Genomic DNA, 24,956 nt, shown 5'->3' with positions numbered 1-24,956 from the left:
GTTGAAAGCTCTGTTGACTTCTCTCTTCTTGGAGAGGCCATGAGTAGTTCTTGTTCTCTCCCTGTCTGCCGCTCACTCGTCTGTGTTTCTCTCCCTTTCTCCGTCTTCTCTCCCTGTATCGCTAACTCCTCTTTCAGAGTCGCAATGTTTGCCGGTTGGAATGCACAGACTTGATTGGCTGAGTAGCATCACGTGGGATGGCTTAACTCGCATGTAATTGGTCTGTGAGTTTCCTGAACCGCTAAACCAGTGCCGTAAAAACGAGGGAAGCTGCGCCGGTTGAAATAGAAGCGCCCCGTCAAAATCGAAAATCCCTCAATAATTTATTGATTTTAGGTCCAGGTCCGGATATATCGGCGTCTGGGTCCGGACTCGGACCGCGGACCGCCAGTTAGTGACCCCTGATTTAAAGGTTTAATTAGATGTTAAACAACAGTAACTGTATTTTTTTTTGTAACGAGAATAATTCATAAAAATAAGGCTTATGAAAACACTGAATGAGAAATTGCTCACCAACACACAATGATAATTGTGATTTCTGATGATACATGTGATGAGAGGATGTTTAACAGCAGTGAACTCTGTGGTGAGTTGATGATGTTGATCAATGGAGTCGTTCTCATAGTTCACCGAACCTTCATCTTCATCTTCATCGTTTTGCTCCTGTGAACATGGAACACATACATGTTGAGACACAGAGCAGCTCCAGAGGAACAGCTGGAGTTTAGTGCCTTGCTCGAGGGAACCACAGTGATTGTTATTGAAGCAGATTGGAGATCTTTCCTCACACACACTCTCAGAATGAGTCCACACATTCAAACATGGTTTTTTATTTTAATCCCACCTTCCTCACTTTTAGGCTCCTACTGCTCCACATTTAGCTCAAGTAATCACAAAGTACACTTCTCCTTCACCTCCATTGCTCTGGATTATAAGCAACATATAGAGGTGTTGATTCAACTCCATGGTCACTCTGGAGCCTCTTGTTTGTTAGCAAATATTTCATTTTTGTAGTTATTTCTTAATATTTCACTTTCTAAAATAAACACTGAAATAACCACTTAATTTTAATGAAAAATAAAACCGTGGTGGAGAGGTTTGTGTGTCCCTATGAACCTGAGAGCTGTGTTGTCTGGAGCCTGGTGCTCCTGGTAGGGTCTCCCAAGGCAAATTGGTCTCAGGCGAGGGGCCAGACTAAGAATGGTTCAACACGACTTCATGAAAAAGAGGGAAAGAGAAGGAGAGACCCTGACCGGAGGAAGCCCGGGGCCCCCATCTGGAGCCAGGCCCGGAGGGAGGGCCCGACAGCAAGCGCCTGGTGACCAGGTTTGCCACAGAGCCCGACCGGGCACAGCCCGAAGAAGCTACGTGGTGCCTCCCATCCATCCATTCTGTGGGCCCAACACCCATGGGAAAAACCACTGGGGTCGGGTACGCGGTAACCCTCGAACATCGTGGTGGACCCCGGTGATCTGGGAAACAGTTTGACTGAAGAAGGAGTCCTTCCGGGTTATGTTATCTGGGAGGACTCCGGAAACATTTGCGGGGGTACCAACGGGCTCAAAGGGCGGCAACTGTGGCAGAAGCAAAGCAGTGGGTGTGGAAGAAGTACGGAGAAGCTATGGAGAAGGACTTTCGGTCGGCACCACGGTCCATCCATCCATCGCCTACCGCTTATCCGGGGTCGGGTCGCGGGGGCAGCAGCTCCAGTAGTGAACCCCAATCTTGCCTTCTCTGGGCCACATCCTCCAGCTCCGACTGGGGGATCCCGAGGCGTTCCCAGTGAGGAGATATAATCTCTCCACCGAGTCCTGGGTCTTCCCCGGGGTCTCCTCCCAACTGGACGTGCCTGGAACACCTCCCTAGGGAGGCGCCCAGGTGGCATCCTTACTAGATGAACCACCTCAACTGGCTCCTTTCAACGCAAAGGAGCAGCGGCTCTACTCAGAGTCTCTCCCGGGTGACTGAGCTTCTCACCCTATCTCTAAGGGAGACGCCACCCGTCTGAGAAAACACATTTTGGCCGCTTGTACTCGTTCTTTCGGTCATGACCCAGCCTTCGTGACCATAGGTGAGGGTAGGAACGAAGATCGACCGGTAGATTGAGAGCTTTGCCTTCTGGCTCAGCTCTCTTTTCGTCACAACGGTGCGGTTAAAACGAATGCAGTACTGCTCCCGCTGCTCCGATGCTTTTTCATGCTTTATTCAGAAAAGCATGAATAATATTCATTTTGTACATACTGTTGGTGGTTGGCTTAAGAAAGGTCAAAGGTTACATATATCTTATGGACCTGCAGACTTTTACTTTTGGAGGCAATTTGCAAAGAGTTTTGTCTGTTAAGGCGACACACCACACGCCAAAACACCGTTTTCATTTCATTGCACTGGTCAATTCTGCAAAGAAAACATCCAAAACACACATTTAGGAGTTTATTTGTGCAAATTAGCACATTTAATGAAAACTTGTCATACAAAGAATTGTCTTCATGTAAGTTATCAACTGCAGAAGCTTCATTGTTTCACCTCATTCACCTGAAGTGAATATTTATTCATATTTAAGTGCAGTTCATTCATTCAACAGCATCCTGACACAGGATTTTCAAAATAAAAGCACCAAAAAGGCAACAGGAGCGTTCAAGATTTTCAAAATAAAACATCTAAATTATGTTTTTTTCTGAAACAACTCAACTCCCTCTAGTTACTTGGCAGTGCTTTTACTACTGGACTCAGTTTTACCTCATTCATGACTGTATGTAAGGACATCTTGTAGTAAAAACATATTTTATTGGCTCACAACGACTCCTGACTCTTAACCGGGATCAACTGCTTCAGTAGCAAAAGGCATTTATGGCTAAAAACAAGTCTTAGCAAATCTGTCGCTTCATTTTGTCCTTTGTCGTGTCTCAGAAACTGACATCCACATAAAGGTTTGGTCTGTACGGAAGCCTGGAGGGACAATCGAGTGAGGTTCAAGGGAGACACACCTGAAGGGAAATCTGCACCTTTCTAGCTCCAACTGAGACACTTGCAGATGCTTCAACTCCCGCTCCCTATACGTAAGATCATTAAACACACCTTTCATTACTTCACCCTCTTCATCCCGTTCCCGTATTTGTCCAAGTCTTCATACTCCTTCAAGCAAAGTTAAGTCCAGCTTTGAGCTTTTCAAGCGACGCAGTCTAGCTACATGCATTTCTGCAGCAGCTTTTCAGCCATCGCACCACAACTTTCTCAGAACTTTGCATTCTCTAATTAGCTATGTTTGCAAAAAGTGAGGAGGAGGCACGAGAGGAAATGTTGTGCAATGAACAAAAAGAGTTCATCCTCTGAGATCTGGATTGTGCAAAGTAAATAGCAACAACCAGCCAGTTGTTGGTCGGTATCAGAATCATTTTGCACCCATAAGAAAAGCCGACAAGCCGGCTGACACGCCTGTAAAGTTCCGCAGCTACTATATAAGTGTCGATGCTCGTTGCTCTCAAAGAAAGGACATGTGTACATTGTAAACGCCTAGTTGACGCCCATTTTGATCCAAACACTTGCATGATTGTTAGCTGTTATTCAATATCCTGTACGGTAAAACGTCTCTCGTTCAACTGCCAATCAGAATATGTTGATACACCATGCGGAGGATGAATCACAGAAAAGATGTCTTCTTTAAAATGATATATTTTCACCATTTTTTAAGGAGATCCTGTATATTTAAATACATTTTCCTTTTGAAATAATGCAAAATGAGAATCTATATGGACCCGACAGCTACGTTAAAACAAAGTGAAATAAAGACCAATGCATTTTACTGAACTAGTTTTGATAAACATGCAAAGTGAAGTCTGGAGCCAAAGCCTTTCTTTACAGTTAATTTCAACCCAGAAAAACACAGTTCCTGTTTGTTCACTGTGGACGTGTAATGTTTGAGAATGCTCCGTAATGTGCTGTTGCTGTGCGTGACGAATATACTCCGTGTGACTGTTGTAAATATGTCAAATATTGTGTATTTTCTGTGTAAACATGTGTAAATACATTTATCTCCCTTGTACAATCGGTCCTATGTGTCTGTGTGTTACATCTGTGAGCTTTGATATTTACTTTTTATGTGTGGCAAGAGTTTTTTTAAGAGGTTTTTTAAGAGGTTTTTTAAGAGTTTTTTTTTTGTAAAAGTGAAATAAAAGATTGCAGATGATGGAAGGAGGCTGGATTATTTTAGGGTCATATTATGAGAAACACTTATTATTAGAACATCTGGAGCGTCAACAATACGTCACGTGCAGGCTCTTAGAACACACCGCCCGCATCTTAGTATCTCCACCCTTTGAGAACTACTTTTGCAAAGGTGCGCCGTATTTCCCTCGCAATGCAATCAATGCGCGTCAGTAGCTCAGTCTGCAGGGACTTGCTTTGGGAACCGGAGGGTCGCGAGTCTTTCCTGAATGATCACGTTCAAAGTGGCGCATTTACGAGAGGAGGCCTTAAAGAGACAGTAGCTAAAATAATCTGCTTTTTAAAAAAACATTAAAACATGTAAACAGGTTTTAGTAGGAAACAAAAATACAAGTATGAAGCTGAAAATGGACGCAATTAATGACCTTTAATTTCAGACTCAAATCTTATGTAAAAACATTTTTTATTTTATAAAAAACTATTCTAAAACAGGCAAAACAATCCACAAGGTGGAATTCTTCGTGTGCATGTGACGTCACGCTTATTTCCCAAACCGGAAGTCAACCATGTTGGATGCTATACACAACCAAGATGGCGGCTGTTCACGTGTGATTTGCTGCAACGCTTCATAATTTTCTTTGTATTTAAACATCTAAGATTGAAAGAAAATGCCAATCTTGTGCGCAGTGTATACTTGTGGTCATACCGCTACTCGTGACCCAGAGAAACGGTTCTTTAGATTTCCTAAAATCATCAAATACAACGATCCACAAAAGAGGGATGAGTTGCTGTCTACCGAACGCCGTAAACTGTGGTTTAGCAACATAACTCGTGAGGATTTAACAGAAGAAAAAGCACAATTCACCCGTGTGTGTGGCGTCCACTTTATATCTGGTAAGAGCTCATGCTAAAGCTATGTTTTCAATGTTTACGTTATCTTGAGATCTTTGAGAGTGATTTACACGGGCATGGGCGAGCACCCTGTCATCTTTCACTGGTTTGCTAAGAAGACTACCAACCCAGCCAGAAACAAAGAAATTATAAGCATCTAAGCTCTTGTATGGCTTCATTTGTGCGTTGGTTGCCCACGACGTTTGTATTACAAGATGTGTAAAACAAGAGAAACTGAAATGTCTTTTTTTTGGTCATTTATAAAAACAAAAATAAATTAACCGTGATGGAAAATGATTCGACAGAAGTCTCTAGTTTGGTGCATTGACGTCCTGCCGCTGTGAGCGTTAAATCCTTGACTCAGCAGTCTGTCTCCAGTAACGGCTTTATTCTTTCCTGCAGACAAGTCCTCTGGAAATCAGCCTCACAGCTCCAAACGGTCCTGCAGGAAGCCGAGTCTCTGACTGTGTGTTTGTGTGGTACTTTATGTTTTCCCATCCTGGAGGATTTAATCGCTCACCTGCAACAATAAACACAGACACCTCTCAGCGACCACAATGTTTAACCTTTACTTACTCCATTTCAAACATTAACCCTTCAGGGATAACTTGTGTTATTGGAAGTGGGTTTGTATGAGGTACTTATCCATAGTCGGTGTACACAGTTTGGAGGACCTGAAGAAGTAATGTACTGGTGTAGCAGCAAAACGTATAAAAAAGCTATATTTAGAGTATTTTCCTCCCTTTCTGACGGGAAACTGAGGCCGTTATCTAGGCTCTCTTAAAAACAACCAGACTCCTTTGACAAAAACAGTCATTTTACCCCACAGGACACGGGGGTTGCTAGTCAACTGCTGCCTCAATCGGTTAGTGCGTCTGTGTTTGTGTTTGAACTTGGTGTTTTAAAGGGTTAGTTCCAAATCACCAAAGTCACACAATAACACAAACACACTAACTGATTGAGGCAGCGGTAGACCAGCAACTTCTTTGTTCTGCAAGTTAAAATGTATGTTTTGTCAATGGAGTCTGGTAACTTTGAAGCCAGCATAGATAACAGCTTCAGTTCCCCATTGGAAAGGGCAGTCTGTCGACAAAGTGAAGCGGTAAAATATTCTAAACATAGCGTACAATTAAACTTGTTTAGGTGTCTAAAATATGTCTTGCTGCTGCACAGCAGTATATTGCTTAGCTTGTCCTGTCTGCTACCGACCACCTGTAGGTAACACACTGACTGTGGATGGACGTACCTCGTACAACGCCACTTTAAATAATCCAAACTATCCCTTTAAGTCCCAAGAGGAGACCTGTAGGTGTCCTGACTCAGGGTCTAGAAGAACACACTCACCTATTTGCGCCTTTTGTTGCTTTTGATCTTCTGGATCTCCTTGGAGCTGAGGATCAGCATGCCATTCTTGAAGCGGCCCACCTGACCCGAGGGAGCCGAGCCAGAACCAGAAGCAGAGGCAGAGCCAGAGCTCACCTTCTTCTTCTTGTTCCTGGTGGAGATAGCAGATGTGACAGGACAGCCTGTATAAAGATCTGTTCATTGTGTTACATATCAGAGCACTAGTGCTGTATTTTCTAAAATGTTTACAGATGTGTTAAGAAATGTCCGTCTCACCCACCTTTGATTACTCGGCTTCTTCTTTTTCTTCAGGTCCTACAGAACAATGTATTGTTTATTTTAATCTGTTTCAAAATGTGTTCATTTAATGTAAATGTATCACTTTTAATAACAAAACACATGCAGTTATGATGAGTAAAGTGTGCAGGTGTTACCGGCTGAACGTCCTCCTTTGCTTTCTGCTTCTTCTCTTTGATCTGCTGCTGCAGCATCTTGTAGTTGACGTAGTTCTTCTTTGGAGGCTGATTTAAGAGACGATAATTAAAGGAGGGGAGAGGGGAGGAGAGGAGAGGAGAGGAGAGGAGAGGAGAGGAGGGGAGGGGAGGGGAGAGGAGAGGAGAGGAGAGGAGAGGAGAGGAGAGGAGAGGAGAGGAGAGGAGAGGAGAGGAGACGAGAGGATACGAGAGGAGAGGAGAGGAGAGGAGAGGAGAGGATACGAGAGGATACGAGAGGAGAGGATACGAGAGGATACGAGAGTATACGAGAGAATACGAGAGGAGAGGAGAGGAGAGGAGAGGGAGAGGAGAGGAGAGGAGGGGAGGGGAGAGGAAATGAGAGCAGAGGAGGGGAGAGGAGAGGAGAGGAGAGGAGAGGAGAGGAGAGGAGAGGAGAGGAGAGGAGGGGAGAAGGAAGAGGGGAGGAGAGAGAGGAGAGGAGAGGAGGAGAGGAGGGGAGAGGAGGGGAGAGGAGGGGAGAGGAGGGAGATGAGAGGAGAGGAGGGGAGAGGAGAAGAGGGGAGGGGAGAGGAGAGGAGAGGAGAGGAGGGGAGAGGATACGAGAGGATACGAGAGGAGAGGATACGAGAGGATAGGAGAGGAGGGGAGAGGAGAGGAGAGGAGGGGAGGGGAGAGGAGAGGAGAGGAGAGGAGAGGAGGGGAGAGGAGAGGAGAGGAGAGGAGGGGAGAGGAGAGGAGAGGAGGGGAGAAGGAAGAGGGGAGGAGAGGAGGAGAGGAGGGGAGAGGAGGGGAGGGGAGAGGAGACGAGAGGAGAGAGAGGAGAGGAGAGGAGAGGAGGGGAGGGGAGAGTAGACAAGAGGAGGGGAGAGGGAAGAGGGGAGGAGAGAGAGGAGGAGAGAGGAGGGGAGAGGAGGGGATGGGAGAGGAGATGAGAGAAGAGGAGGGGAGAGGAGAAGAGGGGAGGGGAGAGGAGAGGAGAGGAGAGGAGAGGAGAGGAGGGGAGGGGAGAGGAGAGGAGAGGAGGGGAGGGGAGGGGAGGGGAGGGGAGGGGAGAGGAGAGGAGAGGAGATGAGAGGAGGGGAGAGGAGAGGAGAGGAGGGGAGGGGAGAGTAGACAAGAGGAGGGGAGAGGGAAGAGTGGAGGAGAGAGAGGAGAGGAGAGGAGAGGAGGAGAGGAGACGAGAGGAGGGGAGGGGAGAGGAGACGAGAGGAGAGGAGAGGAGAGGAGAGGAGGGGAGGGGAGAGTAGACAAGAGGAGGGGAGAGGGGAGAAGAGAGAAGAGGGAGAGGAGAGGAGAGGAGGAGAGGAGGGGAGAGGAGAGGAGAGGAGGAGAGGAGGGGAGAGGGGAGGAGGAGAGGAGGGGAGAGGAGAGGAGAGAGAGGAGAGGAGAGGAGAGTAGACGAGAGGAGAGGAGAGGAGAGAGAGGAGAGGAGAGGAGAGGAGAGGAAGGAGAGGAGAGAGGAGAGTAGAGGAGGGGAGTGGAGAGTAGACGAGAGGAGAGTAGACAAGAGGAGAGGAGAGTAGACGAGAGGAGAGGAGAGAGAGGAGAGAGAGGAGAGGAGAGGAGAGGAGAGGAGAGGAGAGGAGAGGAGAGGAAAGGAAAGGAGAGGAGGAGAGAGGAGAGTAGACGAGAGGAGAGGAACGGATAGAGGAGAGCATGGTCTAGAACCACCACTGGAGCAGAGGAAAGCGTGCAGTGTGCTCTGTGTTGTGGTCCGTGTGTTTGAGACACAGAAACTAAACTCTTTGCAAAACTGAATAAAAGCACTTTTTTTATTTGCATTTTATATTATCAGCCATAAAAAAGATTTATACAGATTCCATGAAGACTCAAAGCTCATTGAAGACAAACATACTGTAGTCCAAGATGTTTAAACTAAAGTCAAAGTCACTTCCTCTGTACACTGAGTGACAACAATAAGGTAAATCTGCTGCAGCTTCTAAAAGAAGCAGAACATCTTAAACTCAGCTTCTTTTTGAAAGTCAAGATTACAAGTCAAGTACAAGTCGTGTCCATAGTAAGACATTATATGAAGAGGTCATTTGCAAAAACAGATAAAAGCCATTATTACAAATAATAAACCAACACTAGTGTGATTGATATTCCTTGGATTTATGGATTTAAGATATAGTTTTTCTTTTTTTAAATGAAGCGTCCATATACAGAACACACAGCTGGAGGTATGAAACTGTGTGTAGACTATAGATCAGATATATACAGCAGGAACATGTGCAGCAGTTACAGCAGGCAGTGCAGGTATAAGTGTACAACATGTACTGCAGGTGTGAGTACAAGTCATGCTAATAATAAGACATCATATACAGAACACACAGCTGGAGGTATGATATGAATAATGTGAGTAGACTATAGATCAGATATCTTCAGTACAGGCAGTAGTATAAACATGTATGAGAATGTGAGAGCCTAATTAAAAACCACTAATGAATATAAAGAGTTATCTTTCCTGTTGGATGAAGTTAAGAAGTTAAAGTTCTGAACTGACTCACATGTTCAGTCTTCAGAAATGTTCAAATGATCTTATGATTCCACTGTTTTCTGATGATACATGTGATGAGAGGATGTTTAACAGCAGTGGACTCTGTGGTGAGATGATGATGTTGATCAGTGGAGTCACACAGAGGTAGAAGTGTCTCCAACGTTCTCATAGTTCACCTGATCTTCATCTTCATCTTCATCGTTTTGCTCCTGTGAACATGGAACACATACATGTTGAGACACAGAGCAGCTCCAGAGGAACAGCTGGGGTTTAGTGCCTTGCTCAAGGGAACCACAGTGATTGTTATTGAAGCAGATTGGAGATCTTTCCTCACACACACTCTCAGAATGAGTCCACACATTCAAACATGGTTTTATTTCAGTCTCACCTTCCTCACTTTTAGGCTCCTACTGCTCCACATTTAGCTCAAGTAATCACAAAGTACACTTCTCCTTCACCTCCATTGACTTGTATGATAAGCAACATATAGAGGTGTTGACTCGACTCTATGGTCACTCTGGAGCCTCTTGTTTGTTTTATATATTTCATTTATCTAGTTATTTCTTATTATTTCACTTTCCACTATAAACCCTGAAATAACCTCTTCATTTAAATAGAACATATTCAGCAGAGTTTATTCTTATGTTGCATCTTCTTCTGTCTTTTGTATATCCAGAGTTAAAAGTGAATTATAAATATTACAAACATTTAATCCTTCGCTGTTTAAACTCACCAGGTTTTCTCTCATCTGTGTTTCGTTCCCTGAAAACACAAAAAGACAAACGACAGTTAGAATCCAGTTTTTCTCTAAGACTTCCTGTTTGTAAAGGTTTCATGTGTGAATGCTCTCACCTTTAGTTCTGGTCCATATGTTGACTGTAACCACACTGATGATGAGTGCTGCTAAACCCACACACACGATGATGGACCTCCACCAGACTGAGAGAGAAGTTAGAAATGTTAAATACAGTCTGAGGTGTTTTGATGACGAGCTGTTTGTTAGCGTCTTCTTGTCTCTACATCTCTAATCTCTGAATTAAAGTGTTGCTCCGTGTCTATGAAAGAGACTTTCTATGATGTATACTTGTGTCCTTTTCACTCACCTTGTTCTGTTGGATTATTGTTGTCTTCAGATGCAGTTTCCTTCGTCCCTCCTGATGTTGGTGATGTTGGTGATGTTGTTGTTGGTGATGTTGTAGTTGTTGCATCATCACCTTCAGGAATGAAATAACAGAAACAAACAAACTGCATGGTAAAAAAACTTCTGCTCAAAACTAAAGTCAGAATGATGTGATAGTAAAAGCTCAAATATAATCACATATCTGGTGTAATTATCCACATGTGATTTTAAACAGCTCATCATATTCTCACCTGGTTTCTCACCTGAGGACTGAGGAGGGCTGAAGGTGAACAGATGCTCTTTCTTATTGTAACGATCTGTCACTGCACATTTCAATAACTCACAATAACTCCGAGCTGTTGGAAATGTGACCTCGGCTGAACAGGTACTCTGTGATGTCATCATGACATCATTCTCATCACCCTCATACAGCCACTCCACTCTGTGTATACACCGGTCAGATGTCGACACAGAGCAGAGTAATGTCACCTGATCATTGTCGTGATGTTCAGTCGCTGAAGATGGAGATATTGTGAGAGAAAGACAACAAGAGTAAAAATGAACTTCCTCACTGTGATCATAATTATTGTAATGTTTCAGTAAATTGTTCTAACAGACAGAAAACATTAAGATGTAAATACTCACAGGTAACAACAGACAGATCATACAGATCAGCTCCACCATGTTGTTGTCTTGATATGAACTGTCTGCAGGTGTAATAACCAACATCCTGAACTGTGACCTTCTTTATAACCAGAGAACATTTCTCTGTAACACTCAGTCTGTCAGATTTAGCTCCGGCTTCTTTGTGAATCTCCCCGTGTTCAAACAGCTTCACTGTGTTCTCTGAAGAACTTATGTACCAGGTAGTACTGTAACACTTCTCATCATGTATCACATCTTCAGAAGACAAAGTGACATCATCTCCAACTCTGACAACGATGTAGGAATCATCACCAGATGCTGCTGTTGAGAAAAAGAGAGACACATGAAGAAAGAGTTCACTAAACTCAACATGTTACAATAAAAACTTGTGTGTGACAGTTAAAGGAAGAATACTTAATAAAGTACTATTAGTAATATCAATGCAGTTTTGTAACATTTCTTCATTGAATGTGTGTTTCATGTGTGTTTACCTGTAAACAGCAGCAGCAGCATCAGAAATGAAGACATTATGATCCTTCTGAATTCAGCCATCGTGCTTCTCTCTTGGTCTCTCGCTCTCAACTGTCAAAGTGTCGAACCTGCTGCTTCTGAAACATGAATACAGCATCTACTTCCTGTGGTCACTTCCTCTTCCTCACTTCATCTCTCCTCTGTTGGCTGTTGAGATGATGTGTGATATTAGTTTTTATTCTCTCTGAATGTCTTGTGAATATCAGAAGAGTGAAACACTTTGTAACATTAACTTTAAGTTTGATGCATTTAGCTGCCTCTCTTCTCTACAGTGATTCACAGTGATGATGACTGTGAGGTCTTGACCAGCGAGAGAACAGAGGAAGATGAGCGTGTGAACATTGTTAGTTATAATAAATGTTAACAGTAATGCCAATAGTTTTCTTTAGATAATGATTATTAAAAACAGACAACATTCATAGTGTTTGAACAGACACACAGTGGTGTGAGACCTGCTGCTTCCTCTTTGTATCTTTGCACTTTTCTATTTTTTATTTTCTGAGAACTGGAGGAGAAGGGTTTCTGTGAGGATGTGGGTAACATCAGCAGCAGAGCTCTGGAGGTTTACCTCAGATGTTGACCACATGAACATCAGAAACATTAAGTGTGAACACATTAATGAGTGTCTACATTAACTGTCTCTATGTGTCTACTTGTGAACACATTAATGAGTGTCTACATTAACTGTCTCTATGTGTCTACTTGTGAACACATGTAGCAGGTCTGTTCATGTTGTTTTCAAATAGTTTGTACAACTAAAAAATCTGATGTTTTATCTGCGTGTGTGTGACGTCACCACTTCAGGGTTCTCCTGCTCTGCACACTGCAGAGATCTTTGGTCCTTTAATGATGTCTGAGAATAATGTGGAGTCAGATTACAGCTACAGTAAAGAGGTCATGAGCATCCACCATGAACTCTTATTTTAGATGCATTTACATGTTGTAGAAAAACGTGAGAGCCCAGTGCAAACAGGTGTTTTTTTTTGGGGGGGGGGGGGGAAACAGGGGCCAGAGAGACGGAGGATTTAAAGCAAGCGCGTCGGGAGAAAGTGAAGAAATGAGAGAAAACAGAAAAATAAATATAATAATAATAATAATAATAATAATAATAATAATAATAATAATAATAATAAAATAAATAAATAAATAAAAATAAATAGCTTTTGAAAGATTGTGCATCTTAAAATAAAGTGCTTAATCTTAGGAAAATAAAATGTAGCAGCAGCTTGAGTTTCCCTTTTTCTTTAACTGTTTCACATCTTGATTTAACTCTCAACCAGTGTTAGAATAAATCTGTCTCAACACAACTTAACAATTGAACAGTTTAACCCAGACTAGCACGTCCTGGGTTAAACTGCTCTCTGTGGCTGATGATGCTGACAGGTGGCCTATTTGCTTTATTTTGTCACAAATCTAAATCACATTGGGCTGAGTGCTTATTTTCTGTGACCTCAGACCTGAGTGGGTTTGTTTGGTGAAAAACGTTGTGCTTTGTCTCATAGTGGCGTTTCACATCACTGTTAATGAGCACCACGGTCTCTGAGCATATGAGACGCTGGTGTTGTGCTCCAGTGGGAAGGATGAACATGAATGAGTCTGGGTTGAAAGCTCTGTTGACTTCTCTCTTCTTGGAGAGGCCATGAGTAGTTCTTGTTCTCTCCCTGTCTGCCGCTCACTCGTCTGTGTTTCTCTCCCTTTCTCCGTCTTCTCTCCCTGTATCGCTAACTCCTCTTTCAGAGTCGCAATGTTTGCCGGTTGGAATGCACAGACTTGATTGGCTGAGTAGCATCACGTGGGATGGCTTAACTCGCATGTAATTGGTCTGTGAGTTTCCTGAACCGCTAAACCAGTGCCGTAAAAACGAGGGAAGCTGCGTCGGTTGAAATAGAAGCGCCCCGTCAAAATCGAAAATCCCTCAATAATTTATTGATTTTAGGTCCAGGTCCGGATATATCGACGTCTGGGTCCGGACTCGGACCGCGGACCGCCAGTTAGTGACCCCTGATTTAAAGGTTTAATTAGATGTTAAACAACAGTAACTGTATTTTTTTTTGTAACGAGAATAATTCATAAAAATAAGGCTTATGAAAACACTGAATGAGAAATTGCTCACCAACACACAATGATAATTGTGATTTCTGATGATACATGTGATGAGAGGATGTTTAACAGCAGTGAACTCTGTGGTGAGTTGATGATGTTGATCAATGGAGTCGTTCTCATAGTTCACCGAACCTTCATCTTCATCTTCATCAGTTTTGCTCCTGTGAACATGGAACACATACATGTTGAGACACAGAGCAGCTCCAGAGGAACAGCTGGAGTTTAGTGCCTTGCTCAAGGGAACCACAGTGATTGTTATTGAAGCAGATTGGAGATCTTTCCTCACACACACTCTCAGAATGAGTCCACACATTCAAACATGGTTTTTTATTTTAATCCCACCTTCCTCACTTTTAGGCTCCTACTGCTCCACATTTAGCTCAAGTAATCACAAAGTACACTTCTCCTTCACCTCCATTGCTCTGGATTATAAGCAACATATAGAGGTGTTGATTCAACTCCATGGTCACTCTGGAGCCTCTTCTTTGTTAGCAAATATTTCATTTTTGTAGTTATTTCTTAATATTTCACTTTCTAAAATAAACACTGAAATAACCACTTAATTTTAATGAAAAATAAAAGCGTGGTGGAGAGGTTTGTGTGTCCCTATGAACCTGAGAGCTGTGTTGTCTGGAGCCTGGTGCTCCTGGTAGGGTCTCCCAAGGCAAATTGGTCTCAGGCGAGGGGCCAGACTAAGAATGGTTCAACACGACTTCATGAAATAGAGGGAAAGAGAAGGAGAGACCCTGACCGGAGGAAGCCCGGGGCCCCCATCTGGAGCCAGGCCCGGAGGGAGGGCCCGACAGCAAGCGCCTGGTGACAGGTTTGCCACAGAGCCCGACCGGGCACAGCCCGAAGAAGCTACGTGGTGCCTCCCATCCATCCATTCTGTGGGCCCAACACCCATGGGAAAAACCACTGGGGTCGGGTACGCGGTAACCCTCGAACATCGTGGTGGACCCCGGTGATCTGGGAAACAGTTTGACTGAAGAAGGAGTCCTTCCGGGTTATGTTATCTGGGAGGACTCCGGAAAACATTTGCGGGGTACCAACGGGCTCAAAGGGCGGCAACTGTGGCAGAAGCAAAGCAGTGGGTGTGGAAGAAGTACGGAGAAGCTATGGAGAAGGACTTTCGGTCGGCACCACGGTCCATCCATCCATCGCCTACCGCTTATCCGGGGTCGGGTCGCGGGGGCAGCAGCTCCAGTAGTGAACCCCAATCTTGCCTTCTCTGGGCCACATCCTCCAGCTCCGACTGGGGGATCCCGAGGCGTTCCCAGTGAGGAGATATAATCTCTCCACCGAGTGCTGGGTCTTCCCCGGGGTCTCCTCCCAACTGGACGTGCCTGGAACACCTCCCTAGGGAGGCGCCCAGGTGGCATCCTTACTAGATGAACCACCTCAACTGGCTCCTTTCAACGCAAAGGAGCAGCGGCTCTACTCCGAGTCTCTCCCGGGTGACTGAGCTTCTCACCCTATCTCTAAGGGAGACGCCACCCGTCTGAGAAAACCCATTTTGGCCGCTTGTACTCGTTCTTTCGGTCATGACCCAGCCTTCGTGACCATAGGTGAGGGTAGGAACGAAGATCGACCGGTAGATTGAGAGCTTTGCCTTCTGGCTCAGCTCTCTTTTCGTCACAACGGTGCGGTTTAAAACGAATGCAGTACTGCTCCCGCTGCTCCGATGCTTTTTCATGCTTTATTCAGAAAAGCATGAATAATATTCATTTTGTACATACTGTTGGTGGTTGGCTTAAGAAAGGTCAAAGGTTACATATATATCTTATGGACCTGCAGACTTTTACTTTTGGAGGCAATTTGCAAAGAGTTTTGTCTGTTAAGGCGACACACCACACGCCAAAACACCGTTTTCATTTCATTGCACTGGTCAATTCTGCAAAGAAAACATCCAAAACACACATTTAGGAGTTTATTTGTGCAAATTAGCACATTTAATGAAAACTTGTCATACAAAGAATTGTCTTAATGTAAGTTATCAACTGCAGAAGCTTCATTGTTTCACCTCATTCACCTGAAGTGAATATTTATTCATATTTAAGTGCAGTTCATTCATTCAACAGCATCCTGACACAAACTGTTGAACTCCCTTTAAACATCTCGCTGCACTGAAGCTTCATCCGTCTTATATCCAATAATTCAGCTCCATGTCGACTCGACCGATCTCTGGACTGTACTTTGTTATATCACATCAAGCCAAAGAAGAGGAGTCTCCACTTCAGAGGGTCATGACAGCAGATTATTGTTTAGATTAGATGTAGATGTGGCGAATTCAGAGGAAATGTGAGGATTGATAAGTTTATTACGAAACCAACTGAAGTCATTAAGGGCTATTTTTGGTTGGTCGTTCCTTTAACGTTGCGTTGCAGCCATTCCTGCTTTCACTAATGGTGGACACTGTGTAGATAAGTGTCTAAAGAAGCATTCAGCCAGTGTGGGTGGCTTTCATCTCTCCAGCTCATCCATCAACTCATGTTTTGCAAGTGCGGGGGGGGGGGGGGGGGGCAGGATTTTCAAAATAAAAGCACCAAAAAGGCAACAGGAGCGTTCAAGATTTTCAAAATAAAACATCTAAATTATGTTTTTTTCTGAAACAACTCAACTCCCTCTAGTTACTTGGCAGTGCTTTTACTACTGGACTCAGTTTTACCTCATTCATGACTGTATGTAAGGACATCTTGTAGTAAAAACATATTTTATTGGCTCACAACGACTCCTGACTCTTAACCGGGATCAACTGCTTCAGTAGCAAAAGGCATTTATGGCTAAAAACAAGTCTTAGCAAATCTGTCGCTTCATTTTGTCCTTTGTCGTGTCTCAGAAACTGACATCCACATAAAGGTTTGGTCTGTACGGAAGCCTGGAGGGACAATCGAGTGAGGTTCAAGGGAGACACACCTGAAGGGAAATCTGCACCTTTCTAGCTCCAACTGAGACACTTGCAGATGCTTCAACTCCCGCTCCCTATACGTAAGATCATTAAACACACCTTTCATTACTTCACCCTCTTCATCCCGTTCCCGTATTTGTCCAAGTCTTCATACTCCTTCAAGCAAAGTTAAGTCCAGCTTTGAGCTTTTCAAGCGACGCAGTCTAGCTACATGCATTTCTGCAGCAGCTTTTCAGCCATCGCACCACAACTTTCTCAGAACTTTGCATTCTCTAATTAGCTATGTTTGCAAAAAGTGAGGAGGAGGCACGAGAGGAAATGTTGTGCAATGAACAAAAAGAGTTCATCCTCTGAGATCTGGATTGTGCAAAGTAAATAGCAACAACCAGCCAGTTGTTGGTCGGTATCAGAATCATTTTGCACCCATAAGAAAAGCCGACAAGCCGGCTGACACGCCTGTAAAGTTCCGCAGCTACTATATAAGTGTCGATGCTCGTTGCTCTCAAAGAAAGGACATGTGTACATTGTAAACGCCTAGTTGACACCCATTTTGATCCAAACACTTGCATGATTGTTAGCTGTTATTCAATATCCTGTACGGTAAAACGTCTCTCGTTCAACTGCCAATCAGAATATGTTGATACACCATGCGGAGGATTAATCACAGAAAAGATGTCTTCTTTAAAATGATATATTTTCACCATTTTTTAAGGAGATCCTGTATATTTAAATACATTTTCCTTTTGAAATAATGCAAAATGAGAATCTATATGGACCCGACAGCTACGTTAAAACAAAGTGAAATAAAGACCAATGCATTTTACTGAACTAGTTTTGATAAACATGCACAGTGAAGTCTGGAGCCAAAGCCTTTCTTTACAGTTAATTTCAACCCAGAAAAACACAGTTCCTGTTTGTTCACTGTGGACGTGTAATGTTTGAGAATGCTCCGTAATGTGCTGTTGCTGTGCGTGACGAATATACTCCGTGTGACTGTTGTAAATATGTCAAATATTGTGTATTTTCTGTGTAAACATGTGTAAATACATTTATCTCCCTTGTACAATCGGTCCTATGTGTCTGTGTGTTACATCTGTGAGCTTTGATATTTACTTTTTATGTGTGGCAAGAGTTTTTTTAAGAGTTTTTTTAAGAGTTTTTTTAAGAGTTTTTTTAAGAGGTTTTTTTTTGTAAAAGTGAAATAAAAGATTGCAGATGATGGAAGGAGGCTGGATTATTTTAGGGTCATATTATGAGAAACACTTATTATTAGAACATCTGGAGCGTCAACAATACGTCACGTGCAGGCTCTTAGAACACACCGCCCGCATCTTAGTATCTCCACCCTTTGAGAACTACTTTTGCAAAGGTGCAGCCGTATTTCCCTCGCAATGCAATCAATGCGCGTCAGTAGCTCAGTCTGCAGGGACTTGCTTTGGGAACCGGAGGGTCGCGAGTCTTTCCTGAATGATCACGTTCAAAGTGGCGCATTTACGAGAGGAGGCCTTAAAGAGACAGTAGCTAAAATAATCTGCTTTTTAAAAAAACATTAAAACATGTAAACAGGTTTTAGTAGGAAACAAAAATACAAGTATGAAGCTGAAAATGGACGCAATTAATGACCTTTAATTTCAGACTCAAATCTTATGTAAAAACATTTTTTATTTTATAAAAAACTATTCTAAAACAGGCAAAACAATCCACAAGGTGGAATTCTTCGTGTGCATGTGACGTCACGCTTATTTTCCAAACCGGAAGTCAACCATGTTGGATGCTATACACAACCAAGATGGCGGCTGTTCACGTGTGATTTGCTGCACCGCTTCATAATTTTCTTTGTATTTAAACATCTAAGAAAATGCCAATCTTGTGCGCAGTGTATACTTGTGGTCATACCGCTACTCGTGACCCAGAGAAACGGTTCTTTAGATTTCCTAAAATCATCAAATACAACGATCCACAAAAGAGGGATGAGTTGCTGTCTACCGAACGCCGTAAACTGTGGTTTAGCAACATAACTCGTGAGGATTTAACAGAAGAAAAAGCACAATTCACCCGTGTGTGTGGCGTCCACACACACACGAGCTCATGCTAAAGCTATGTTTTCAATGTTTACGTTATCTTGAGATCTTTGAGAGTGATTTACACGGGCATGGGCGAGCACCCTGTCATCTTTCACTGGTTTGCTAAGAAGACTACCAACCCAGCCAGAAACAAAGAAATTATAAGCATCTAAGCTCTTGTATGGCTTCATTTGTGCGTTGGTTGCCCACGACGTTTGTATTACAAGATGTGTAAAACAAGAGAAACTGAAATGTCTTTTTTTTGGTCATTTATAAAAACAAAAATAAATTAACTGTGATGGAAAATGATTCGACAGAAGTCTCTAGTTTGGTGCATTGACGTCCTGCCGCTGTGAGCGTTAAATCCTTGACTCAGCAGTCTGTCTCCAGTAACGGCTTTATTCTTTCCTGCAGACAAGTCCTCTGGAAATCAGCCTCACAGCTCCAAACGGTCCTGCAGGAAGCCGAATCTCTGACTGTGTGTTTGTGTGGTACTTTATGTTTTCCCATCCTGGAGGATTTAATCGCTCACCTGCAACAATAAACACAGACACCTCTCAGCGACCACAATGTTTAACCTTTACTTACTCCATTTCAAACATTAACCCTTCAGGGATAACTTGTGTTATTGGAAGTGGATTTGTATGAGGTACTTATCCATAGTCGGTGTACACAGTTTGGAGGACCTGAAGAAGTAATGTACTGGTGTAGCAGCAAAACGTATAAAAAAGCTATATTTAGAGTATTTTCCTCCCTTTCTGACGGGAAACTGAGGCCGTTATCTAGGCTCTCTTAAAAACAACCAGACTCCTTTGACAAAAACAGTCATTTTACCCCACAGAACACGGGGGTTGCTAGTCAACTGCTGCCTCAATCCGTTAGTGCGTCTGTGTTTTTGTTTGAACTTGGTGTTTTAAAGGGTTAGTTCCAAATCACCAAAGTCACACAATAACACAAACACACTAACTGATTGAGGCAGCGTTAGACCAGCAACTACTTTGTTCTGCAAGTTAAAATGTATGTTTTGTCAATGGAGTCTGGTAACTTTGAAGCCAGCATAGATAACAGCTTCAGTTCCCCGTTGGAAAGGGCAGTCTGTCGGCAAATTGAAGCGGTAAAATATTCTAAACATAGCGTACAATTAAACTTGTTTAGGTGTCTAAAATATGTCTTGCTGCTGCACAGCAGTATATTGCTTAGCTTGTCCTGTCTGCTACCGACCACCTGTAGGTAACACACTGACTGTGGATGGACGTACCTCGTACAACGCCACTTTAAATAATCCGAACTATCCCTTTAAGTCCCAAGAGGAGACCTGTAGGTGTCCTGACTCGGGGTCTAGAAGAACACACTCACCTATTTGCGCCTTTTGTTGCTTTTGATCTTCTGGATCTCCTTGGAGCTGAGGATCAGCATGCCATTCTTGAAGCGGCCCACCTGACCCGAGGGAGCCGAGCCAGAACCAGAAGCAGAGGCAGAGCCAGAGCTCACCTTCTTCTTCTTGTTCCTGGTGGAGGTAGCAGATGTGACAGGACAGCCTGTATAAAGATCTGTTCATTGTGTTACATATCAGAGCACTAGTGCTGTATTTTCTAAAATGTTTACAGATGTGTTAAGAAATGTCCGTCTCACCCACCTTTGATTACTCGGCTTCTTCTTTTCTTCAGGTCCTACAGAACAGAGGAGAGGAGAGGAGGGGAGGGGGAGAGGAGATGAGAGCAGAGGAGGGGAGAGGAGCGGAGAGGAGGGGAGAGGAGAGGAGAGGAGAGGAGGGGAGAAGGAAGAGGGGAGGAGAGAGAGGAGAGGAGAGGAGGAGAGGAGGAGAGGAGGGGAGGGGAGAGGAGATGAGAGGAGAGGAGAGGAGAGGAGAGGAGAGGGGGGAGGGGAGAGTAGACAAGAGGAGGGGAGAGGGAGAGGGGAGGAAGAGGGGGAGGAGAGAGAGGGGAGAGAGGAGAGGAGGGGATGGGAGAGGAGATGAGAGGAGAGGAGGGGAGGAGAGGAGAAGAGGGGAGGGGAGAGGAGAGGAGAGGAGAGGAGGAGAGGAGAGGAGAGGAGAGGAGGGGAGGGGAGAGGAGAGGAGAGGAGAGGAGGGGAGGGGAGAGGAGAGGAGGGGAGGGGGAGTAGACAAGAGGAGGGGAGAGGGAAGAGGGGAGAAGAGAGAAGAGGGGAGAGGAGAGGAGGAGAGGGGGAGGAGGAGAGGAGAGGAGGAGAGGAGGGGAGAGGAGAGTAGACGAGAGGAGAGTAGACAAGAGGAAAGGAGAGGAGAGGAGAGGAAGAGGGGAGGAGAGAGAGGAGGGGAGAGGAGAGGAGAGGGGAGAGGAGGGGAGAGGGGAGGAGGAGAGGAGGGGAGAGGAGAGGAGGGAGAGAGGAGAGGAGGGAGAGGAGAGAGGGAGGAGGATAGACGAGAGGAGAGTAGACAAGAGGAAAGAAGAGGAGAGGAGAGGAAAGGAGAGGAGGAGAGAGGAGAGTAGAGGAAAGGAGAGGAGGAGAGAGGAGAGTAGACGAGAGGAAAGGAGAGGAGAGGAGAGGAAAGGAGAGGAGGGGAGAGAGGAGAGTAGACGAGGGGAGAGGAAAGAGGAAAGGAGAGGAGAGGAGAGGAAAGGAGAGGAGGAGAGAGGAGAGTAGAGAAAGGAGAGGAGGAGGAGGAGTAGACGAGGGAGAGAGGAGAGGAGAGGAGGAGAGGAGGGGAGAGGAGAGAGTAGAAGAGAGGAGAGTAGACGAGAGGAAAGGAGAGGAGAGAGAGAGAGGAGAGGAGAGAGAGGAGAGGAGAGAGAGGCGAGGAGAGGAGAGAGAAGAGAGGAGAGAGAGAAAGGAGAGGAGGAGAGAGGAGAGTAGACGAGAGGAAAGGAGAGGAGAGGAGAGAGGATAGAGCGGCGAGTACGACGTGCAGAGGAGGAGAGGAGAAGAATGAGAGGAGAGAGAGGAGTAGAGGAGGGGAGAGTAGACAAGAGGAATGAGGAGAGGAGAGGATCAGGAGGACAGGAAAGGAGGAGGAGGAGAGAGGAAGCGTAGACGAGAGGAGAGGTGACCGGATAGAGGAGAGCATGTTCTTTAGAACCACCACCTGGGGCAGAGGAAAAGCGTTTGCAGTGTGCCTCTGTGTTGTGGTCCGTGTGTTTGAGAACACAGAAACTAAACTCTCTTGCAAACTGAATAAAACACTTTTTTTATTTGCATTTTTATATTATCAGCCATAAAAAGATTTATACAGATTCCATGAAGACTCAAAGCTCATTGAAGACAAACATACTGTAGTCCAAGATGTTTAAACTAAAGTCAAAGTCACTTCCTCTGTACACTGAGTGACAACAATAAGGTAAATCTGCTGCAGCTTCTAAAAGAAGCAGAACATCTTAAACTCAGCTTCTTTTTTGAAAGTCAAGATTACAAGTCAAGTACAAGTCGTTTGTCCATAGTAAGACATTATATGAAGAGGTCATTTGCAAAAACAGATAAAAGCCATTATTACAAATAATAAACCAACACTAGTGTGATTGATATTCCTTGGATTTATGGATTTAAGATATAGTTTTTCTTTTTTAAATGAAGCGTCCACATACAGAACACACAGCTGGAGGTATGAAACTGTGTGTAGACTATAGATCAGATATATACAGCAGGAACATGTGCAGCAGTTTACAGCAGGCAGTGCAGGTATAAGTATACAACATGTACTGCAGGTGTGAGTACAAGTCCTGCTAATAATAAGACATCATATACAGAACACACAGCTGGAGGTTATGATATGAATAATGTGAGTAGACTATAGATCAGATATCTTCAGTACAGGCAGTAGTATAAACATGTATGAGAATGTGAGAGCCTAATTAAAAACCACTAATGAATATAAAGAGTTATCTTTCCTGTTGGATGAAGTTAAGAAGTTAAAGTTCTGAACTGACTCACATGTTCAGTCTTCAGAAATGTTCAAATGATCTTATGATTCCACTGTTTTCTGATGATACATGTGATGAGAGGATGTTTAAACAGCAGTGGACTCTGTGGTGAGATGATGATGTTGATCAATGGAGTCACACAGAGGTAGAAGTGTCTCCATCGTTCTCATAAGTTCACCGCAGCTTCATCTTCATCTTCATCGTTTTGCTCCTGTGAACATGGAACACATACATGTTGAGACACAGAGCAGCTCCAGAGGAACAGCTGGGGTTTAGTGCCTTGCTCAAGGGAACCACAGTGATTGTTATTGAAGCAGATTGGAGATCTTTCCTCACACACACTCTCAGAATGAGTCCACACATTCAAACATGGTTTTATTTCAGTCTCACCTTCCTCACTTTTAGGCTCCTACTGCTCCACATTTAGCTCAAGTAATCACAAAGTACACTTCTCCTTCACCTCCATTGACTTGTATGATAAGCAACATATAGAGGTGTTGACTCGACTCTATGGTCACTCTGGAGCCTCTTGTTTGTTTTATATATTTCATTTATCTAGTTATTTCTTATTATTTCACTTTCCACTATAAACCCTGAAATAACCTCTTCATTTAAATAGAACATATTCAGCAGAGTTTATTCTTATGTTGCATCTTCTTCTGTCTTTTGTATATCCAGAGTTAAAAGTGAATTATAAATATTACAAACATTTAATCCTTCGCTGTTTAACTCACCAGGTTTTCTCTCATCTGTGTTTCGTTCCCTGAAAACACAAAAAGACAAACGACAGTTAGAATCCAGTTTTTCTCTAAGACTTCCTGTTTGTAAAGGTTTCATGTGTGAATGCTCTCACCTTTAGTTCTGGTCCATATGTTGACTGTAACCACACTGATGATGAGTGCTGCTAAACCCACACACACGATGATGGACCTCCACCAGACTGAGAGAGAAGTTAGAAATGTTAAATACAGTCTGAGGTGTTTTGATGACGAGCTGTTTGTTAGCGTCTTCTTGTCTCTACATCTCTAATCTCTGAATTAAAGTGTTGCTCCGTGTCTATGAAAGAGACTTTCTATGATGTATACTTGTGTCCTTTTCACTCACCTTGTTCTGTTGGATTATTGTTGTCTTCAGATGCAGTTTCCTTCGTCCCTCCTGATGTTGGTGATGTTGGTGATGTTGTTGTTGGTGATGTTGTAGTTGTTGCATCATCACCTTCAGGAATGAAATAACAGAAACAACAAACTGCATGGTAAAAAAACTTCTGCTCAAAACTAAAGTCAGAATGATGTGATAGTAAAAGCTCAAATATAATCACATATCTGTTGTTGTAATTATCCACATGTGATTTTTTTAAACAGCTCATCATATTCTCACTGGTTTCTCACCTGAGGACTGAGGAGGGCTGAAGGTGAACAGATACTCTTTGTCATTGTAACGATCTGTCAGTGCACATTTCAATAACTCATAATAACTCTCATTAAAGTGAGCTGTTGGAAATGTGACCGCGGCTGAACATCTACTCTGTGATGTCATCATGACATCATTCTCATCACCCTCATACAGCCACTTCCACTCTGTGTATACACCGGTCAGATGTCGACACAGAGAGTAATGTCACCTGATCATTGTTGTGATGTTTCAGTCACTGAAGATGGAGATATTGTGAGAGAAAGACAACAAGAGTAAAATGAACTTCCTCACTGTGATCATAATTATTGTAATGTTCAGTAAATTGTTTCAAACAGACAGAGAAACACATTAAGATGTAAATACTCACAGGTAACCAACAGGCAGATCATACAGTTCAGCTCCACCAGTTGTTGTCTGATGTGATCTGACTCGCATGTAAGACCAACATCCTGAACTGTGACCTTCTTTATAACCAGAGAACATTTCTCTGTAACACTCAGTCTGTCAGATTTAGCTCCGGCTTCTTTGTGAATCTCCCCGTGTTCAAACAGCTTCACTGTTCTGAAGAACTCATGTACCAGGTAGTACTGTAACACTTCTCATCATGTCACATCTTCAAAGCAAAGTGACATCATCTCCAACTCTGACAACGATGTAGGAATAATCACCAGATGCTGCTGTTGAGAAAAAGAGAGACACATGAAGAAAGAGTTCACTAAACTCAACATGTTACAATAAAAAACTTGTGTGTGACAGTTAAAGGAAGAATACTTAATAAAGTACTTAGTAATATCAATGCAGTTTTGTAACATTTCTTCATTGAATGTGTGTTTCATGTGTGTTTACCTGTAAACAGCAGCAGCAGCATCAGAAATGAAGACATTATGATCCTTCTGAATTCAGCCATCGTGCTTCTCTCTTGGTCTCTC

General features: G+C 43.6%; 2 protein-coding genes and 1 long non-coding RNA gene across 7 annotated transcripts; all 3 read right to left on the bottom strand.

Annotated features, from left to right (window-relative positions):
* Nucleotides 1–5,143: 5,143 nt before the first annotated feature.
* Nucleotides 5,144–6,902, bottom strand: LOC115003742 (uncharacterized protein C1orf131-like). Its single transcript, XM_029425644.1, has 4 exons — nucleotides 6,831–6,902; nucleotides 6,677–6,711; nucleotides 6,397–6,547; nucleotides 5,144–5,572 (listed from the first exon to the last, which is right to left on the bottom strand). Exons 1-3 carry the CDS (start codon nucleotides 6,885–6,887, stop codon nucleotides 6,397–6,399), a joined length of 243 nt encoding a protein of 80 aa, XP_029281504.1. The 5' UTR covers nucleotides 6,888–6,902; the 3' UTR covers nucleotides 5,144–5,572.
* Nucleotides 6,903–8,595: 1,693 nt separating this feature from the next.
* Nucleotides 8,596–11,832, bottom strand: LOC115028911 (uncharacterized). 5 transcript variants are annotated; one of them, XM_029462837.1, is made up of 7 exons: nucleotides 11,605–11,832; nucleotides 11,114–11,434; nucleotides 10,720–10,983; nucleotides 10,452–10,562; nucleotides 10,201–10,287; nucleotides 10,082–10,110; nucleotides 8,596–9,557 (listed from the first exon to the last, which is right to left on the bottom strand). In XM_029462837.1, the coding sequence occupies exons 1-7, from the start codon at nucleotides 11,663–11,665 to the stop codon at nucleotides 9,483–9,485; spliced, it is 948 nt and encodes a 315-aa protein (XP_029318697.1). In that variant the 5' UTR covers nucleotides 11,666–11,832; the 3' UTR covers nucleotides 8,596–9,482. The 5 variants fall into 5 exon arrangements, with proteins under 5 accessions (XP_029318697.1, XP_029318699.1, XP_029318698.1 ...); XM_029462839.1 differs by having other exon boundaries at nucleotides 10,732–10,983; XM_029462838.1 differs by having other exon boundaries at nucleotides 11,114–11,431.
* Nucleotides 11,833–19,187: 7,355 nt separating this feature from the next.
* On the bottom strand, nucleotides 19,188–20,389 carry LOC115028932 (uncharacterized). The gene is made up of 3 exons (XR_003834602.1): nucleotides 20,355–20,389; nucleotides 20,075–20,225; nucleotides 19,188–19,250 (listed from the first exon to the last, which is right to left on the bottom strand). It is a non-coding gene; the product is annotated as an uncharacterized LOC115028932 (long non-coding RNA).
* Between the last annotated feature and the right edge of the window lie 4,567 nt (nucleotides 20,390–24,956).

The sequence above is a fragment of the Cottoperca gobio genome, chromosome 24 (genome assembly GCF_900634415.1).
Source record: "Cottoperca gobio chromosome 24, fCotGob3.1, whole genome shotgun sequence".
NCBI classification, from domain to species: Eukaryota; Metazoa; Chordata; class Actinopteri; order Perciformes; family Bovichtidae; genus Cottoperca; species Cottoperca gobio.
The sequence above is the reverse complement of the archived record's forward strand: the minus strand, read 5'-3'. Positions and strand labels throughout refer to the sequence as shown.

What these genes read in the sequence shown, in the direction of transcription:
- LOC115003742 (XM_029425644.1), bottom strand. Translation starts at nt 6,887, where the DNA reads ATGCTGCAGCAGCAGATCAAAGAGAAGAAGCAGAAAGCAAAGGAGGAC. An exon ending in CAAAGGAGGACGTTCAGCCG is followed by an intron (nt 6,712 to 6,830) that starts GTAACACCTGCA and finishes ATTGTTCTGTAG; the next exon opens with GACCTGAAGAAAAAGAAGAA. An exon ending in AAGAAGCCGAGTAATCAAAG is followed by an intron (nt 6,548 to 6,676) that starts GTGGGTGAGACG and finishes TATCTCCACCAG; the next exon opens with GAACAAGAAGAAGAAGGTGA.
- LOC115028911 (XM_029462837.1), bottom strand. Translation starts at nt 11,665, where the DNA reads ATGGCTGAATTCAGAAGGATCATAATGTCTTCATTTCTGATGCTGCTG. An exon ending in TGATCTGTCTGTTGTTACCT is followed by an intron (nt 10,984 to 11,113) that starts GTGAGTATTTAC and finishes CTCCATCTTCAG; the next exon opens with CGACTGAACATCACGACAAT. An exon ending in CAATAATCCAACAGAACAAG is followed by an intron (nt 10,288 to 10,451) that starts GTGAGTGAAAAG and finishes CTTCTCTCTCAG; the next exon opens with TCTGGTGGAGGTCCATCATC.